The 19,051-nt window shown below is 45.1% G+C and overlaps 1 protein-coding gene and 1 pseudogene across 1 annotated transcript in view; both read left to right on the top strand.

The window, feature by feature from the left end:
* Window positions 1-19,051, top strand: part of CDC42BPB (CDC42 binding protein kinase beta) — a 114,292-nt gene that overhangs the window by 76,489 nt on the left and 18,752 nt on the right. Inside the window, 12 exon segments of the mRNA XM_063091851.1 lie at window positions 791-1,033; window positions 2,920-3,030; window positions 4,435-4,679; window positions 4,799-4,904; window positions 5,395-5,519; window positions 6,001-6,106; window positions 8,208-8,356; window positions 9,009-9,103; window positions 10,594-10,673; window positions 16,022-16,111; window positions 16,459-16,536; window positions 17,979-18,084. Coding sequence (XP_062947921.1) covers window positions 791-1,033; window positions 2,920-3,030; window positions 4,435-4,679; window positions 4,799-4,904; window positions 5,395-5,519; window positions 6,001-6,106; window positions 8,208-8,356; window positions 9,009-9,103; window positions 10,594-10,673; window positions 16,022-16,111; window positions 16,459-16,536; window positions 17,979-18,084 — 1,534 coding nt within the window.
* On the top strand, window positions 11,883-12,463 carry LOC134371778 (hippocalcin-like protein 1; annotated as a pseudogene).

The following is a 19,051-nucleotide window of genomic DNA, read 5'->3' as shown; positions in this document are numbered from 1 at the left end:
CTTAAGTTCATCTGTGGTGTTCTACCACCTGCAATGATCATCTAGAAGAGCAGTGTGGGGACCTGCAGCATGTCCCTGCTCTGATGGAGTCACAGGACTACCACAGAGCCAGGCTCAGGGAACCCTGGGGGAGCCGCCCTGCAACTCACTGCAGATCTCCTCACTTCCAGGCTCAGACAAGCAGGTGTGACAGTGATTGAGCAGCCAGCTTGTGGACCATATTGGCTGTAGGCAGGTCAGCGTTGTCAGTGCAGCCAGTGGCAGGGCCGGTTGTGTCTCTGCTCCCAGAGGGACAACCAGCATCCATACCTCAGCCTCTAATGAAGGCTTAGCTGTCCAGTGATTGTTTTTATGCAGTTCTTCCCTTTGACTTAAATCTTAAGCATTTTCACGTATATGTGTTCTTACGTGATTCTGCTTGTGTTTAAGTAACTAAATTGAATGCCCAAATTTACGCTTCGTCCATCTTCAGGATTATGTAGAGGATGGAGGGAAGAGGTTGAAATTAGGCGCCAGACTTCCTGTGGTATACTGGCCGCTGCACTGGGTGCAGGGTCTGCCCTGGTGTGGAGGTGGTGCTCGGCAGCTGAGCCCAGGTGAATTTCTTCCAGGTTGCCTGTGTGGCTGGGGTGGGGCAGAACAAAGGGCTTTTTCTGAGCTCCGTGGCTATCATCAATCTATAACCAGCATTTGGTACCACTTTTAGTTCTTTAATACAGTGGGACACTGAACTTCCCCCTTTCCAAGTCTTTGTTTAGGAGCGTAAAACATCTGTAACTTTTTTGTTCAGCAATTGGTTGAGGCTTCAGAGCGATTGAAATCCCAGGCCAAAGAACTCAGAGATGCCCAGCAGCAGCGGAAGCTGGCCCTGCAAGAGTTCTCAGAGCTCAACGAGCGCATGGCGGAGCTCCGCTCCCAGAAGCAGAAGTTGTCCCGGCAGCTCCGGGACAAAGAAGAGGAGACGGAGGTGGCCATGCAGAAAATGGACTCGATGCGGCAGGAAATCCGCAAATCAGAGAAGTTTAGGAAAGAGGTAGCTTTTTAGTCATTGCAGTGATTATATTGATTGGACTTTTGTATGATATTAAAATGTCTTTGAAAACTTGGGCTGTTTACATAAATTACTTTAAAGTGGATCTTAAATTTTATGTGAAGGGAAGTAAGTTGATCTGCCAAGCATTTATTTTGTAGTTCTCATCCCTCAATATCTATTTGTGAAAAAAAAAATTTTTTTGTCTGCTGGCCACTTCAGAAATCTAAACCCTTGACCTTGGTGTTACAGCACTGCACTCTAACCAACTGAGCTAACCAGCCAGCCCTATTTGTGAAATGATTAAAAGAGGTTTCTGCAGTACTAATTTTTCTTAAGATTAAAATTAAAATGTTAATTCCCTTTTAAAATAAATAGAGGGTATTTATATCCAGATGTGATAGGTATGGCTTAAGTGAATTTGAGTACCTGCGGCCCGTACAGCATAGATGGGAACTAAAAGAACACACCACAGCCTGGTATGTATACTTCAAGTCAGTTGCCTTAGGTCAGCGGCTCTGAAGCTTTTTGGTCTCAGCACTTCTTCAGATGCTTCAGAATTAATTGAGGACCCCAAAGAGCTTTCATTTATGTAGGTTATGTTCTTTATATGTACCATGGTAAAAATTAGAACTGAGAATTTTTTCCAATACGATAAAGCCATTACATGTTAACATAAATATTTTTTATGAAAAGTAACTATTTTTGTAAAAATTTAGTGAGAATAGCATTTTTTTTTTTTCACATATAAACTTTAATATCTGGGTAAAAGAAAACTCCTGGGTTCTGATATCTGTTTCTACATTCAGTCTTGTGATGTGCTGTTTAGGACAAAGTATATGAAGAAAACTGGGGTCCTACCGAGAGGAAAGTCAAAAAGGAAGGCCTTGTCTCGGGATCCTGGGAGTTCTCAGTGCCTTCTTTAAGAACTGCTACCCTAGATATTCTGTATGTTCTGTTGTTAATGGGTGGCATATTTTAAGAACACTTAAAATTCTGTTAAAATTTATTTGATAAACCCTGTAAATTAGAAGGCCTGGAAGTACTTGCTCTTCTTCCTTTTCAGTTCAGGACTCTTTGTTATTTAGCCTCAAAATACCTATTTTTTTCTTCTTACACAGTTTATTTTGCAGCCCAAATATATTTGTTGTTGTAGCCAACCGCAGCTCAAGTTAATGAAACCCTTAATTAAAAATTACCATTTCAGGACCGGCCTGTGGCTCACTTGGGAGAGTGTGGTGCTGACAACACCAAGTCAAGGGTTAAGATCCCCTTACTGGTCATCTTTAAAAAAAAAAAAAAAATACTATTTCAAGGGCTGGCCAGTTAGCTCAGCTGGTTAGAGCATGGTGCTGATAATAGCAAAGTCCAGGGTTCGATTTCTATACCAACTAGCAGCCAAAACAAACAAAAGTTACCAATTGTGGATGAAATGTTTTGGTGTCTGGAATTTGCTTTAAGGTGATTTGGGTATAGGCATATAGGTGAACCGAGCTTGGCTCATGCTGCCAACTGTCACATCTGGGTGATGGACACATGGAGGTTCATTGTACCACTCTTTTATGTGTGTTTGAAGTTTTCCATTAAAAAAAGAATCTGTCGTACAGATATCAGAAGTACTTGTTTTCACAAATCAGTGCTCTTTCTTGAAATTTATTCTCAAATTATCCATTTAAATTAGAATTTAAGCTTGGTTTTATCACTAGCCAGTCATTCTAGTCAAGCCCTAAAGTATATTTCTCAGCCTTTAACTGGTGATAAAATTTGATGAAGGGTGAAGAAATACAAAGATGCTTGAAGGTTTTGTTCTCTTAGAGGTCCTTTGAGTAAAGATATAACTGATGAAGCCGTACTTGTTTTGTGTGACTAAGTGGGTCTTCTTTTTGTAGCTGGAAGCTCAGCTCAAGGATGCTGTCACTGAGGCCTCAAAGGAGCGCAAGCTTCGCGAGCACAGCGAGAACTTCTCCAAGCAAATAGAAAGTGAGCTTGAGGCCCTCAAGGTAGTGCTTGGTTAGGGTCTTTACTCTTAACCGAGAAAGAGTTTTATCCTTACTGGAGCTATCATGTGGAAATTGTCTTACACGTGTGCTTGTCGGGCCGCACTTCACACAAGGCCATTCTAGATGGGCTATGGAGAGGTGGGAGCACATGACTCTGCCTTTGTGACAGCTTTCATTTTTAAAAACCAAGTTCATTTCTTTCTTTCCTTACATAGAAGTTTCAGGCAGTTCATAGTAAGTCCTAGTAAACTAACGTCTGATACCTTCTTCATATCCTGGTTTTCTAAACTCAGTGGAGTCCAGTTCTGGAAACTCTCTAAAGCCCGTGACCTGCTGCTGACAGTGGAAGAGACTGGCTGGTTGTCCATCTGGGGCCAGCTTGTAGGGCCGGGGAGCAGCAAGGAGACTCAGGAGGGAGGGAGCAGAGAAGGCTGTAGCAGCAAAGCCTGGGTAAGGGGTCAGTGGGTCTCCTTGTCAGAGTAGTGTGACCTCTCACAAGTGACCTTACTTTTCTGAGCTGGGTTTCCTTTGTGAAGTGGACATGACGGGTCTTCTGTGTCCCTCGCTCCTCCACGATTCTGTCAACCCTTCTTCTAGCACATCAGCCCAAGGTGTCTGTTTATCTCCATTGCCTTTGCTTCCACTTGGTTCAGCCACAGGCAGCAAGGTTTGCCTGTCCTCTGTGTTCCTGAGACCAAGTCTGCCTGTCTCTTTCTCAGCCCCTGCAGTTGCTGTCCACACAGCGAGCTTGTCCAGCCGCAAGCAGAGCCATCACTTCCTCAGTGCCCTCTGTGGCTTCCTGCCACTCCCCAAGCTCACCACCTCCTGCCTGACGTGCGCTGCCACCTGATGTACACTCTCCCTGCAGTTCCCCACCAGCCACACTGGTCTTTCTGTGCCACAAGCATATCCAGCTCATTCCCACCACATGCCTCTCACCTCTGTGTCTGGGCCCTTGTTCTTTGCCTCTAGCCTGACATCTGACATCCTCTGTCACCACCTCAAGGGTGCTCCTCATTATGTAACCCCCATTCTTTATTGCACTACCTCATGTGTCCTCTCGTTGTTTTGCTGTCAGAGAGCAGAGACCTTGGTGTCACCCCAGTTACCAGTAAGGTGCCTGACATAGTCAGCCCTAGTAGAATGTTGTTGCACAAATGAACAAACAGTGCAAGGTCAGGACAGAGTGTGGGACAGCCTCTGGGGTCCCAGGCAGATACTGTCATCCCTAAACTCTGCCTTGCAGTTGTTAGGAGGGGCACATCACCCAGGTCAGCTCTGTCACCTGGCACAGCCCTGGCAGAGCTCTTGTTGGGGGTAGAGGAAGCTGTGTTCCAGTGCCTGCGTGTCGCGGGAATGGGAGGTCATAGAGATTTGTTAATGTATTTTCACCTTTCTCTTCAGACAAAGCAAGGAGGCCGGGGACCAAGCGCCACTTTAGAACATCAGCAAGAGATTTCTAAAATAAAATCGGAGCTGGAGAAGAAAGTCTTGTTTTATGAAGAGGAATTGGTCAGGCGTGAGGCCTCCCATGTGCTGGAAGTGAAAAATGTGAAAAAGGAGGTGCATGACTCAGAAAGCCACCAACTGGCCCTGCAGAAAGAAATTTTAATGTTAAAAGATAAATTAGAGAAGTCAAAACGAGAACGGTAAGTTTTCATGACCTCTTTCTTCAGTGTAGAAAACTAAGCTCATACTCACCCCATGGATATGAAATAGTAGCACAGTTACAAACCTTTAAAACTGCTTCTGTTATTCACCTTCTCAGGCATAATGAGATGGAGGAGGCAGTAGGTACAATAAAAGATAAATACGAACGGGAAAGAGCAATGCTCTTTGATGAAAACAAGAAATTAACTGCTGAAAATGAAAAGGTAACTTCAGATGTGTTATCACTTTGTGTGGAAGCTGTCATTTTTTCTTTCTTGAGTTTTGGAAGTTTGGTGTCTATTTTAAGTATTTTAACTTTTAGATGAAGTAATAATGTTTGGTCTTTTAAGTAGAATGTTTTTATTCAGTTAAAAGGTGCTCATTACAGGAAGTCACTATCCCTGTCAGTTTTAGGTTTAAATTTGAATTGAAATATGACTTAAGTTAGATATAACCAGATAGTTCGTGTCATGAACTTAGTTTGGAAAATTCTTGTGACAAAGAAAACTTTCAAAATCTCCAAAGATTTTTAATAATGCTGTTATAGGGCTGTCCTGTTGCTCAGGTGGTTAGAGCACAGTGTTGGCAATACCAGCGTCAAGGTTCAGATCGTGATTCCAGTCAGCTGCCAAAAAATAAAATAATGATAATAGTGCTATTGTACTTAAAGGGTGCCAAATTAACGAGCTGTGTGGTAAAATTGTTTAATTTCAGCTTTGTTCCTTTGTGGATAAACTCACAGCTCAAAATAGACAGCTGGAGGATGAGCTGCAGGACCTGGCAGCCAAGAAGGAATCAGTTGCCCACTGGGAAGCTCAGATTGCAGAAATCATCCAGTGGTATGTGCTCCAGGGGACGGGGTTAGCGCATCCTGGAACCTGCAACCTGCTTGGCGCTCGGTCCGAGAGGCTCTCGCTGGCTCCTGCCCATCTGTCTGAGTCTGTCTTTGACACTGTGCTCTGTTTCTCTGAATCTGTACTGTCCGGGACAGCAGTTCTATCCAGAGGTCATCACACGGGACTAATGGTGGGGAAACACCACCACCAACCCCCTGCAGGACTTGGGGCACCCCCTCTTGTTCTCAATGAAATGGGCAGAGAGCTATCGAAACAGACTGCATGAGGGCCCAGGGGGATTCAGAGCAAGCTGGTTACTGTCCCTCTGCTCACAAAGGCATCAGCTTGTCATAGATGACTGGCACTTGGGCTAATGCAGTGCTGTGGCATTGTCTCCCAAGGAGGGTGGGAAATGTTCACCTTTTTTGGCTACTCCCACTGATGGTTGTGCTTCATAAGGTGGGACATCTGTTCCCTCTACTAGGGTCAGTGATGAGAAAGATGCCCGGGGTTACCTTCAAGCTCTTGCTTCTAAGATGACCGAAGAGCTCGAAACTTTGAGGAGTTCTAGTCTGGGATCAAGAACACTGGTAGGTTTTGTTCTAAAACCTGCATATTTGTTATTAAAGAATTAAATAATGGTCTTATTGTAAGTATGAATGCGATGTTTAAATGTGGTTTAGGTAACTCCAATGATGGGAGAGGCTTTTGTGTGACCAATGAACATTATTCCAATTTGAGGAACGCCAGCATTTTGTCAGCTATCAGGAGATTAGAGCTTCTTTTGGTATCATTTGTTCATTTAGCAAAAAATTGAGCACTAAGCTCTTTCATGGTCGTAAGTTAGCAGGACTGGATTCTGCCCTCAAGAAGCTTTGTTTCGTTAGTTTGGCTGTCCGTCATTCAGGTGGCGATCTGTGTATTTTTGAACTCCTAGCCAGCATACAGCAGGCATCGGGCTCAGTGGAGCTTGTGTCTCAGCCAGTCCTGGTCCTGGGTGGTAGTGGCCCCACGGGTCAGGTACTTCTTGCTACCATTTTTCTGAGTCTAATTTGCCCTTTAAAAAAAATATGTATGTGTAAGTTATTTTGTGAGTAGTTCATAGAAGTAAGATTAGAGGGATAGTGAAAATAATATAGAATTTTATCTAGAACTTAAATTTAGTAAACCCAAATTTTTATATCACGTTTTCTTGGTTAGAAGGTATATTTACCCAAAAAAGGGAGCACCTTTGAATCCACCTCCCATCATGTGTGAGCCTGGACATGTGCACCCTGTAAACACTGGTGCAGAGCCTCGCCCAGCCTGCATGGCTTTGGTGCGTCACCACTTCTCACTCTTCCCTCACTTGTGTCATCCAAACGCAAGACTTTCAAAATGTTGACAACTCATCATTCTGTTGAAGAACAGAATACAACCATATTCTTTGCTTGGTAATGGGAAAACATTTTCATTTTAGATTTTAGATTTTTAAAGACCAATTAGAATGATCAGTGAATAGGGCTGACTGGTTAGATAACTTGGTTAGAGCGTAGTGTTGGTAACACCGAGGTCAAGGGTTCTGATCCCCATACCGGCCAGCTGCAGAAGAAACAAACAAACCCCAAAGAATGATTAATAAATTTCTTTCATTTCTCTTTTCTCCCAGTCATGTTTACCTGCACTTATGAACTGCATTACATAAATTTTGTGCATAAAATCTCATAAAAGATGAAAGTCCTTTTAGCGAATTGGGATGGTTGAGATTCTTATTGCAAAATACTTTGTAGGCCGTCCTGTTTGATGAAGGACTAACCGAAAGAGAGTAAGAGCACATTTTCTTTTTGTCCTTAGAAGTCCCTTGTTCACTCAGCACTTCTCCTAGTGCGTGCTGTCTGTCTTATAAATGCATATATGAAAATCCTTTTAGTGCGTGGCCATGTGAAGACTCACTGAGATTTCTCTCACACTGTCAGTTCCACTGTCATCATTAGCGTCTGGCTACACCACCGCCGTCTGTCCCTCCACTTCTGATATTTTGATAACTTATGAAACATCTGTCAGTCTTCTTCTCTTTACTGTTAGGAGTGGAAAATGAAAAATTCTCAGTTGTGTTCAATGAAAGCTTTAGAAAAAAGTCTATCAAGCTGGCATCTCCAGACTTCTTTTCTACTTCTTAAAAGTCCATGTGACCCACGGGCAGCTGAGTAAGGAAAGCGAGGAGTGGCACCGTCGAGCTGGTTTATCTGACTGTTGCGTCCTCCTTCCAGGCCGTGTCATGATCTTCCCTCTTCTCATTGTTTTAGCCTTTTATCACAGGCAGGATCGAGTAAGGCCGTAATTCCTGAGATGATGAAATAGCAAAACGTCTCAAGACATGGGAAAAAGATAACTGAGACCATATAATGTATCTTAGGTTTGTAAGAGTGTCCAGTGGACCCATGTGGAAATTCCTCTCTAGAATCAGTTTTATTCTTCTAGAGAACAAATTGAATTTACTTTCTAAGGTTTCTAAGAAATAATAAAAGTCATAAAATATCAAAATTAAAATTGGGCCTGATGGACCTTGATAATATCTGGAGGGGTGATATTTAAATATAACAGTAAAGATTTGAGATTAGACAAAGATGAATTACTTATTTGTTAGCATTAATTTTTTTAACAAATGAGTAGCTTACAATGTATTTTTAATATTTTGACCAACGTCTAAAGGATCCACTTTGGAAAGTTCGCCGCAGTCAGAAGCTGGACATGTCCGCCCGGCTGGAATTGCAGTCTGCTCTCGAGGCGGAGATCCGCGCCAAGCAGCTTGTTCAAGAGGAGCTGAGGACTGCCAAAGACACCAACCTCTCCTTTGAAAGGTGCTGGATATGCGGTCTGACTCTCTGACTCTCGGTGGGAGCTGGGGGCCTGTGGGACCTGGCTAAGCGCCGGGCTGGCCTTCCTGTCCTTATCTGGAAAATGGGCACAGTGCTGCTGGCCGTGTCGTAGGCACACGGCGAGGGCGGTAGGTCAGGTTGATGTGAAAGAGCTCTGAGTAGTGTGAAGTTTCTGGTACTTAGTAGGTGCTTAGTAAGAATAGGTTAGATGCGTGTGCAGATGTGCCTGGCCTACTGGGGTGGCAGGACAGTTAGTGTTGTCAAGAAGTAATAAGAACAGTGGGGGTCTGTGGTTTTGGAGTGTCAGTGTCTCTTTCCATGTGTGCAAAGGGGACCTGTCTTCCCCCGTGCTGACCTGGAAATGACATTAGGAATGTGAGACACTCCATTAGGGCTTCATGAGATAAACCATGACTATTAAAATTTGTGTTTGAATGTTTATAATTTTGAAATATTTATGTTGCTCCTAATGTGCTCAGTAGAAAGGCTTTGTGTGTGCTGAGCATCTGCTTTGTTCCAGCACGTTCCAGGCGCTGGAGAGAATCCCCTGCCCTCACGCATGTGACACGCCCAGAATCAGCACCTGGATGACCTCTTCTCAGTGCACTTAAAGCTATTTATTTTTTTATTTTAGTAAACTAAAGGATTCTGAAGCCAAAAACAGAGAATTATTAGAAGAAATGGAAATTTTGAAGAAAAAATTGGAAGAAAAATTTAGAGCAGATACCGGTAAATGAAAATCATAAGGTTCTGAATTATTTAAATATAAGCCTTTTTTAAGTGAATGGTTCCCTTTGTTTTTCTTCAGATTTAGTAGTTTTACAAAGCACTTACATATTTCCAAAGTCAAAATTTTGAAATGTTACATTCAAAGATAGCTTCCCCAGAGGTAATCACAGTGTTTGGTTTACCCTTCCTTTGTTTTGTCTTGAAAGCACACAGCAGACACATGGGTGTGGTTATACATTTGTCTCCCCTGGATTAAATAAAAGGCAACATGCTCTGTGCACCATCCTGTGTTGGGGAGGCCACTAGAGCCGGGCACATGGAGCCATTCTGAGCCCTTGACAGGGCTGCACCACGGTGGCATCGCTGTGGGTATGCCAGCCCCTGTGCTGGGCACTGGGCTGCTTCCAGCTTTTGCTGTCATAGAAGGTGCTGAAGTGAGTAGCTGTGTGCATAAAACATTTCATATTTTTTTCAGTATATTTTTGGGATAAGTTTCTAGAAGTGGGATTGTGGGTCAAAAGGTAAACATGCATACATTTGTGGAAGGTGCTGACAGATTCCCCTCCAGAGGGCTGTATACCTGTGTTCCTGCCACAGTGCATGTACAGCCTACCCATAAAGTAGGATTTCAAACTTTTAGACGTTTGCCACTCTGAATAGGTGAGAAATAGCATCTCAATATAGGTTTAATTTGCATTTTTCTCATAAGTAAGAGGGAGCGTCTTTTCATATGTTTAACGACCATTTGTTTTCATTCTGCGAATTATATATTTGTATCTTTTTCCCGTTTTAAAAAATTCAGGTTGTTGTCATCTTCATTTTTAGAGGCTTTTTACATACTGAGGATTTAGAGCCATTATTTGTGATGTAAATTGCAAGTATTTCCCCTAGTTTGTCTTTTGTCTTTTAACTTTGCTTATGACTTTTTTTTTTTGCCAAGCAAAAGTGTGTGTGTGTGTGTGTGTGTGTGTGTGTGTGTGTGTGTGTGTGTGTGTGTGTGTGTGTGTGTGTCAGATTTATCAGTCTTTTCCATTTTTTGAATCATAGTTAGGAAAATATTCTCAACTCAGTTTTTCAAAGGAGTCTCTATTTTTTAAAGTAATTAAAAAGTTCTTCCTCCTCCTGATTCACACTGTGGCTCTTACATGAGATTGCCATGGGCACTTGGGTCTGTTTCTGGATGTTCTACCCTGTTCCATTGTTCATGCACAAGAACCACTGGATTCTAATAATAGAGGCTTTAGTGAATCTCTTTAGTATCTGAAAGGTCTGTTTCTACCTCCACCCCAACCCACTCTTCCAAATGACGTTTTTGATTGTCTTGTTCAGCTCTGGGGAAAAGCCTTGTGCTGTTTTTACTGAATTAATTCAAATTTATCAGTTAACTTAGGGAGAATTGACATTTTGATGACATTGAGTTTTCCTATTTAAAAATAAGGTATAGTCTTTTAAATTTCTTACCTTGACTATTCTTTATTTCTTTCTCACAGGGCTCAAACTTCCAGATTTTCAGGATTCTATTTTTGACTATTTCAATGCTGCACCTCTTGCACATGATCTGACATTTAGAGTAAGTAATTATTTTTTAAAAGTGACAAATGAACTTATGATAAGTTAGAAATAGTGTAATGTGATTTGACTGCCCATGAGGCCACAAACACAATGGTAAATTGCCATTTGACATTCATCTCACAGTTGCGCGGAACATGTAAGTGAGCCCGGGATGTTAAGTGTATAATGTTAGAGACCATTAAGGTATTTGAACTGCTCTCAGAGAAGCTTTCTCAACTCACATTAAGTGGGAATTGATTAAGAAAGTGCTCAGCGTCTTCAGGGGAGAAATCTGCACTGGCCTCTGCGTAGTATTTCAGGTAGTTTTTTAAAACACAAATTCTCACACTGCAGCCAATAAGAATAATTTAGTCGTGTCAGCATTTCATGTCTCCTGTGTGGCGTGATTGGTGGGAAAGGCAGTCAGTTCAGCACTGAGCCCTTTGCCAAGACCCTCGTGTTGGAGCTCCACACGGCACACCTACCTGGCTGAGCCGTCACAGGAGCGCCCCACGCAGGCTCCCCAGGGAGGAGCTGGTCGCCTGCTTAGCAAGCAGCTGTGGAGTACAGAGTACATCCCCTTCCTCCCTTTCTGTGCTGCAAGTTCTCAGTGGCACTGCACGGAGGCAGCAAAGTCTTTCTCTCTTTTTCTGAAACAGTAAGGATGGACCCTGACTAGCAGCCACTTGAAGCAAGCCCAGAAGTTGGAATGATGAAAGCACGTGTCATTAGTGGAACTTCTGATGAGGTGTTTGTTAGTGTGGTTTCCCAGACTTTTATTTAGAAAATCTCGACCCTACAGGAAAGTTGAAAGAACAGTACAATGAACATGTACGAGCGTACTTCAAAAAGTTCGTGGAGGCGGGCCGCAGCGGTGGCAGATAAGCAGACCAGTGGGTGCCTCCGCCTTGCTCCCTCCCTGCCTGGGAGCTTTCCTTTGCCTTTCTGGGCAGCGATGAGTGCAGGGCCGGTGAGGCGGCTGCGGGCACACAGAGGCCTGTGCTGCTCCTAGCCACCCCTCCCAGCCTCAGAGCTTGTCCCTGGGCCTCCACAGCCACCTCCAGCACTGAAGTTGAGCTCGGGAAGCCAGAGGATGGCATCCTGCTCTGGAGCTGGGGCATGGTGTAAGCAGCCCGGTCAAGGACGTGGAACCAGCCCCAGAGGTTCTGACCCCTGCTGCATCTCAGCCGCTTGGCCTCGGATGTAGTCGCCGCCACTGCCAGCCGCCATGGGCAAGCAGAACAGCAAGCTGCGGCCCGAGGTGCTGTAGGACCTGCGGGAGAACACGGAGTTCACTGACCATGAGCTGCAGGAGTGCTACACGGGCTTCCTCAAGGACTGCCCCACCAGCCACCTGACTGTGGACGAGTTCAAGAAGATCTACGCCAACTTCCTCCCATACGGCAATTCCCCCAAGTTTGCTGAGCACATCTTCTGCGCCTTTGACACCAGTGGCGATGGCACCACCATCAGCTTCTGGGAGTTCATCACGCTGAGCAAAACCCCATGGGGCAAGCTGGAGCAGAAGCTCAAGTGAGCCTACAGCATGTCCGACCTGGACGCAACAGCAACATCAGCCGCAGTGAGATGCTGGGGATGGTGCAGGCCGTATACAAGATGGTACGCTCCATGATGAAAATGCCCAAAGACGTGTCAACCCCGGAGAAACACACTGACCGGATCTTCAGGCAGATGGACACGAACAGCAGCGGCAAACTGTCCTTGGAAGAATTTACCAAAGGTGCCAAGAGCGACCCCTCTGTCTTGCGGTTGCTACAGTGCGACCCCAGCAGTGCTGGCCAGTTATAAAGGAAAGGGCCGCTGGTTAGTCGCAGAGAAGCATGGGCTTGTCTTGCCGTTTAAGTTTTGCTTGCAAAGGTGGATGCCTCCACCATCATTCCTGCTCTCCCGGACGCGGGGCCAGGCAAAACAGTGACCTGCCTGGCCCAGCCAACTGCGCCTCCCTCCTCCTGACCAGTGCGACGTTCCTCTCCTCCCTCCTGGCCCTGTTTTTCCAGGGCGACTCCCAGAGATGTGATGACATGCGGGGTTCAAGTGTTCTTGGCTCCAGGGCACCTTTTTACCCCAGGGGACCCAGAGGACCACACCAAGGATACCAGACAGGAATTTCCAAGATTGCGCCCGGGCCAGCTGATTTATTCTGTGATCCCAAATGACTGTGGGAAAGGTGGGGATGAGGGTGGAGGGAGTGTAAACAGGCAAGCCCCTCCCATGCACAGTTTTACCTCCCTTGTTCATTTTCTCTGACCAAAGCTGTTTGCACATATACATACTGTGGTCTCCTTTATTTTAATATATAATATGTATGGTGCAGTGAAATGTAACACGTAGGTCCCGTATTTAATGCCTCCAATTGCCTTTGAAGCGTGGTCCCCTCATGGCCTGTGACCCTCCAAGCCTGGCTCTCTTGTGGTATTTATGTGCTCTCGATCTGTCAATTTGCATGGGAAATGCACACGTGCCCAGAGCTGTGGCGGACCTGCCGTCCGTGTAGTGGGTGCGGGCATTTGTGTATGGTCTGTTCTCCTTGTTGACTGGTCTGGCACTTCTGGTATTAAAATGATCATGTTAAAAAAAAAAGTTCGTGGAAAAATAGAATTAACTGATAGTATGAACCTTTCCATGAACTTTTTGAAGTTCCCTTTTATATATATCCCTCACCTAGTGTTTTGCTACTTTTCATTCTCTCACCACATACATACAGACTTTTCCCCCTGAACTGTGTGAAAGTGACTTGCAGGCACCAGTGATCTCAGAATACTTGAGTATTTGTTTTCCTAAGATTGAGGATGTTCTCCTACATAACCACAATGTCATTGTCATATGTAAGCTATTTTGCACTGATGCCGTAGTACAGTTCATATCCAGATTTCCCTTGTTGTCCCAATTATGTCATTTATACCTGGTTTTTCCTCTTCAGTTCAGGATCCAACTGTAACTCATGAATCACATTTAGTCACCATGTCTGTTTTGTTTCCTTTCTTCTGGACAGGGCTCTATCTTTTCTCCCCTTTTATGACATTGATATTTTTGTAGTGTCCAGACCACTTGTCTTATAGAATGTCCTACACTCTGGAATTGTCTGATATTTTCTCTTGACTAGATGTGGGTTGAATATTTTGGCATGAATTCTACCCAGATGTTGTACGCTTCCCATACATGAAGGTCAGCTTACCCAGGATTGGTGATGCCAGGTGTGAGGGTTAAGTTGTGGCGTCTGTGGGAGTTGCCCCTCTGTAAGTGGGAGCAGTCAACAGGTGGCCCTGGGGGTCCGTCCACCAGCAACCTTCCCCCAGAGTTGGTGCGTACCAGCTGTCCTGGCCTGGGTCCGTTACTACAAAGTCCGTGCAGATTGTATTGCCAAAGGCCGTTCTGGGCACACACCTGTTCACCTGCACCTATTGAAACACTTGTTTGGGGGGGTTTTGGTTTTGTTTTTTAAGTCAAATCGGCAATGCTTGTCTTTTCCGTAAAGTCCTCAGTTTTTAAGAAGCAAATGTATTTAACCAGCAGTTGCTCACCAGTTCTTTGATGAACCTGCCGCTGCATGAGCATGTACATTTTCCCACCACTGTGGTGCTGGAATCACTGTAGTGAGGAATGAGTAAAGATGCCACAGAGCTGAAGACAGTGGTTTTTCACAGGATGGAGGTGGCCGGGAAAGTGGCAGCTTTTCTGTGAAATTGGTGGACAGAGTAGAGAATTGACTGGCAGGTGGTTTTCAGCCAGCGCTGAAGGCATCACAGCTGTGGACAGCAGCCCCCAGAGTTTAACGTGGAGATGGAGGGTGTAACTGTCACGCCTACTCTCTGCAGCCCACACGTCTGCCACTTGGGCTTCCTTTGCGGTGAAAGTGGGAAGAGCGTCTGCTCGTAAAAGAAAAATCCCTGGGTGAGGGTCTCAGTCTATGTTAGGAGGTGTTTCCAGACTCTAAAAATCATCTTTGAGAAGCTTCCATTCCACTTTGCCCACGTTTAACGTGTTGCTTTAATGCTAGAAATGCTTTGCCGGCAAGATCAAGTCGGTGTATGTTTGAGCCAGTGTTTGCTGGGTGGGAAATGACCCTTTTTGTTCCTTCTGTCTGTGACCGCCAAGGAGTCTCTTTCCTCATCTGTGTCTTCTCTGCTAGCCTTTTGGGAGGAAGTTATGCCAACGCTAGCTTCCCATGGCTTTCCCTCCCTTAGCGAGTGGTGTTCTAAATTCTCTTCTTAATTTACATCCTTTTGACTAATTAACCAACTGGTGAAACTAGTCGGACTTTTACATAGCTCAGATTAAATTGGTTAACTTTCTTTTGCTTCTCACTTATCTAAAGATGGAACTCTTACTCATTTAACATACCTTATTTATGGGAGAAATTTGCTTACGTTTTTGAGCTTTGATAATTAGCTCCTGGGTCTAGCCTTCCCTCGTGGACTGGCTTACAAGTTCAGACGTTGCGGCACACGGTTGTGCCTGTTGTGTGTGTACCACCATCCCATCTGAATCTGGCTCTTCACTCAGCAGCCTAATTAATTGCAACTACTGGAAAGTATTTATTTGATTTGGTTCATTGGGATTGTGATGTGGAATGCAAGATACCCAGCTACTTCTGCATATTAGCCTCCTGTTTATTTGTGCTTACACTACTAAGCATACATGTGGCTCTGTGCAAATAGTAATGGCTTTTGATGATGAAGCATTAGTCTCGTTAATACTCATTAAAATAGAGGGTTTTTTTAAAGTTGTTTTGGAATGCAGCTTTAGCTTCAAGTAGATCATTGTGAAATTGATTTTTTTTAAAAGTTAGAACGAAACAGTGTTAGAGTTGTTTCCCTGCATCATGAAACTTTCAGAGAAGTTCTTGCTTCTGTTCTTAGGTCCACGGACCTCTGTTGATGTGACATTAGAAGTATTTGGCTAGTTGATCTTAAGGCTACCAGATTTAGATAAAATTACTGGTGAATAAGGTCAAAGGGTTAACATTTTCCAGTTTCTGCCCCTTAAATGGCCTGAGGAGAGGAGGCAGCGGGAAGGTGTTGGTAAGGGCTTCGTGATAGTGAGTGAGGCCAGATGACTTCTTGCCTTTGGTGATAACTGTGACTTGTCAGACTCCACCTGCCCACATGGTCAGTACTCCAGCCTTGCAATGCCAAGGACACTGGCCCTCGGGGAAGGCAGGGTAGCTGTAAGTGTGGTGGGAGTCTGTGATGAGACATAGGGGTGACTAGGAGACAGGAGTAAGAAACCCTGGAACCTCGGTGCCTGATAGAATGTGCTTTTTAAATAAAGAACATGTAAGTAGAGTCTGAATTGTGCAGAATAAGTCCTCTTATTCCCTCTGTTTCTCTGTCTCTGTCTTCATAGGCTAGCTCGACTAGTGAGCAAGAAACACACACTCCAAAACTAGAAGTGTCCCCATCGACTTCTGTGGCTGCAAGCACGGAACAGCAGGAGGTAAGACCGCATTGCCCTGTTGATGCTCTGAAAGCCCTGGGGCTACCCACGTCCCCTGACATGCGCTGCCCTGGGTGAACAGAAGCCGCAAGGCCAACTTGCCTGGTCCCTATTGGGCTTGTAGCCAGTGCCTCTTTCCAGGCTCCTGGGCCCCCTCTCATTTCCAAAATTACCATCGGTCCATCAGCTTGATAAGGGAGGCATTGACAGATGCCTGGACAATGTTGTGAATTAAAAATGCAGAACTGTTAATAACTTTTAGAGAGAAATGCACCCCAAATGGGGTCTGGCATCTAGGAGCAGTGCTGAGACAGGACGGTGCTCACCTGTCCCTGCTTGTCTCTCAGGACATGGCTCGGCCCTCGCAGAGGTCTCCTGCTGTGCCGTCATCCACGACACAGGCCCTTGCTCTGGCTGGACCCAAGGTAGGGGGCCTTTTTTTCCCTCAGGACACCTTCTTAGTTTTGGAAGATAATTTTTGTGTCAGTAAAATGGACTTAACCACTTTTGTACACACAAATAATAAGACCCTCGTGTTCTGTTACGGATTTCTCCAGAATAGTGTACAGTCCAGGAAGCTCTCTGGACCCCATGTTTTCTTAATTATACCAGTGCTATAAAAATGCATTTAGTTTCAATCTCTCGATTCCCTTTTCCTCACTCCAGAACCATATTCCCTCCTCCAGTGATAACACTGTTGTGTATCTATCAAGTTCCTTCTCCACATTTATTTTCATGTATCTGTCTGCACTTAGAGAACCTCACAGAACAGAACCACATGGCTTGTGGGTAGGAATTTTTCCCCTGCATAAGTGAAAGTACACAATTGTGGTTTTGAACCTTGTCTTTTTCGTCACAGAGAGCCATGCACGTCAGTACATACAAGTTTGCCTTACTGCTTGCACTGGCCTTGGGTTATTCTGCAAGATCCCCTTTTTCTTTGGTGTAAACATCAACACAGATCACAGACTCTCCCACTGTGACAAGGCCATAAGTGTCAAGCTGTGCAAGCATTTAGCCTGTGTGCTGAGGGTGGACTTTGTTGTCATTGTTAACATGAATGTGGCCCCTGTTTACAGCAGCCCTGCCAGCTCAGGATAAGAAACTGTTTGAGACTAATTAATGGTTTGGCTTTTGGACTTCGACTCTTGTAGATCAGGGACCAGGTTGAGAGGTTGTTTATTCTCTAGACCCATTTGATGCCAGAAGCATCTTTGGGGAGTGTCATGTATTACTCGCTGTCGTGACTGAGCCACGGCCTCCCTGACCTCCTCCAGCCTCTTCCCATGGCCGCTAAGTAATCTGTCATCTTTGCGTGTGCTTTGTTGGAGCTGTAGAAGCACGCTTTCCCATGTAGTCTGCACCTTTTATTCAGCCTCTTTGTCGATTGCATCATCACGTGTTCATTCTCCCAACAAAGGACAGTGGGTCTCTCCCGGCTTTTGTTATTGTGAACAGGGCTGCTGCGTTTCTTACATGACTCTTGGTCACACATGCAAGGGCTGCTGTGGGTGATAGCCCAATCCAAAACGGGGCGTAGGCCAGCCCCCAAGAACCAGCTGGGGCTGGTCCTTCCTCTAAGAGTAGGAGTTTGGCCAGAAGTAGCATCAGCTGTGCCACCACAGCTCTGGCCCAGAGACCTCTTTTGGTAGCAAGACGCACTGCAGGAAGCACATGCTGATTTATTTTCTGGCTCAAGCTCCTTAGGTGTTTTAACCATACCCTTTGTTAGGCCCTGTTGGGACACGCACACCTAGAAGAGAAATTACACATGTTCAGCTTTTCAGGATGATGCCCGAGAAGTTCATAGGTCACCTCTTCTCAGAGTCTGTGGTCACCTCAATGTTGTTCTTGTCCTTCTCTCCAGCCAAAAGCTCACCAGTTCAGCATCAAGTCCTTCTCCAGCCCCACGCCATGCAGCCACTGTACCTCCCTGATGGTTGGGCTGATCCGGCAGGGCTACGCCTGTGAGGGTGAGTGTGGCCACACGCCCAGGTCAGCGTGCACGGCCCTGGAGAGCAGTTGAACGCACACGTTCAGCCTGAAGGGGGCTTACCTGGGAGCTGTTTGAGGGCAGGTCTGTTTGTATTTTTATAAATACTCAGTGGAGGTTTGTTGAAACGAGCCCTGCTGCACTGGGAGAGTGCGCTGCTACGGGTGACCCAGGGGTTGTGCTGAGAATTGTGATAAAGTGTCCCGTCCACGGGCATCCTAGAAAATCAGGAAAAGCAGAGAAGACGAACAGTAAAGTCTTCCATTATCAAATCATCCAGAGATAACTGGCTCTTTTGTCTCTTTGCTTCTAGTTGTTAGTATTTTTAGAATTCTGGCTTGTGCCCTTGGCTGTGCTGGGATGAGATGACACAATCCGTCCCCTTCCCTCAGCCCATTGGGTGTGATTATAATTGCCCCCGTTTCATAGATGAGTAACCAGCCTGAGGTCACCCAGTGGTGAGTGACAGTACTGGGGCTGGCTCCACACCTTACTGGCTCTGAGCACACACACCTAGTGATGGTCAGCTTATGTGCTTTTTTTCATTTTATGTGACAGCAGAAGCATTTTCTTCTGTTAGTTCAGCTCATAAGCATTTTGATTGGCTGCCAGGTCCCTGCATATTACTGTAACCTTTGCCCTGTAATCCATGGGCAGGTTGCCTCCTGCGAGGAGATTTGGACACTCGCCCCTGTGGGCTGAGGCCCGGGCTTTCAGGGATGACGAGAAAGCAAGTGACATAATGACACTTTCATGTTACTGAGTCCCCATGTCCCCTGTAAGGGCTCCTCAAAGCATGTTCAGATTTATTCAGCACCGAAGTCCCTGAATTTTTGTATGAATTGTGTTCTACAAATGATTTTTACCTTCTTGGATATCTGGATTTTCTTGGTGATACATGGTGATGATTAAGCTGCCTCCTCTGGGGTGTATGTTCTACTTCTGCT

The sequence above is a fragment of the Cynocephalus volans genome, chromosome 3, assembly GCF_027409185.1.
Source record: "Cynocephalus volans isolate mCynVol1 chromosome 3, mCynVol1.pri, whole genome shotgun sequence".
NCBI lineage: Eukaryota > Metazoa > Chordata > Mammalia > Dermoptera > Cynocephalidae > Cynocephalus > Cynocephalus volans.
This window is presented reverse-complemented; position numbering and strand designations above follow the sequence as displayed.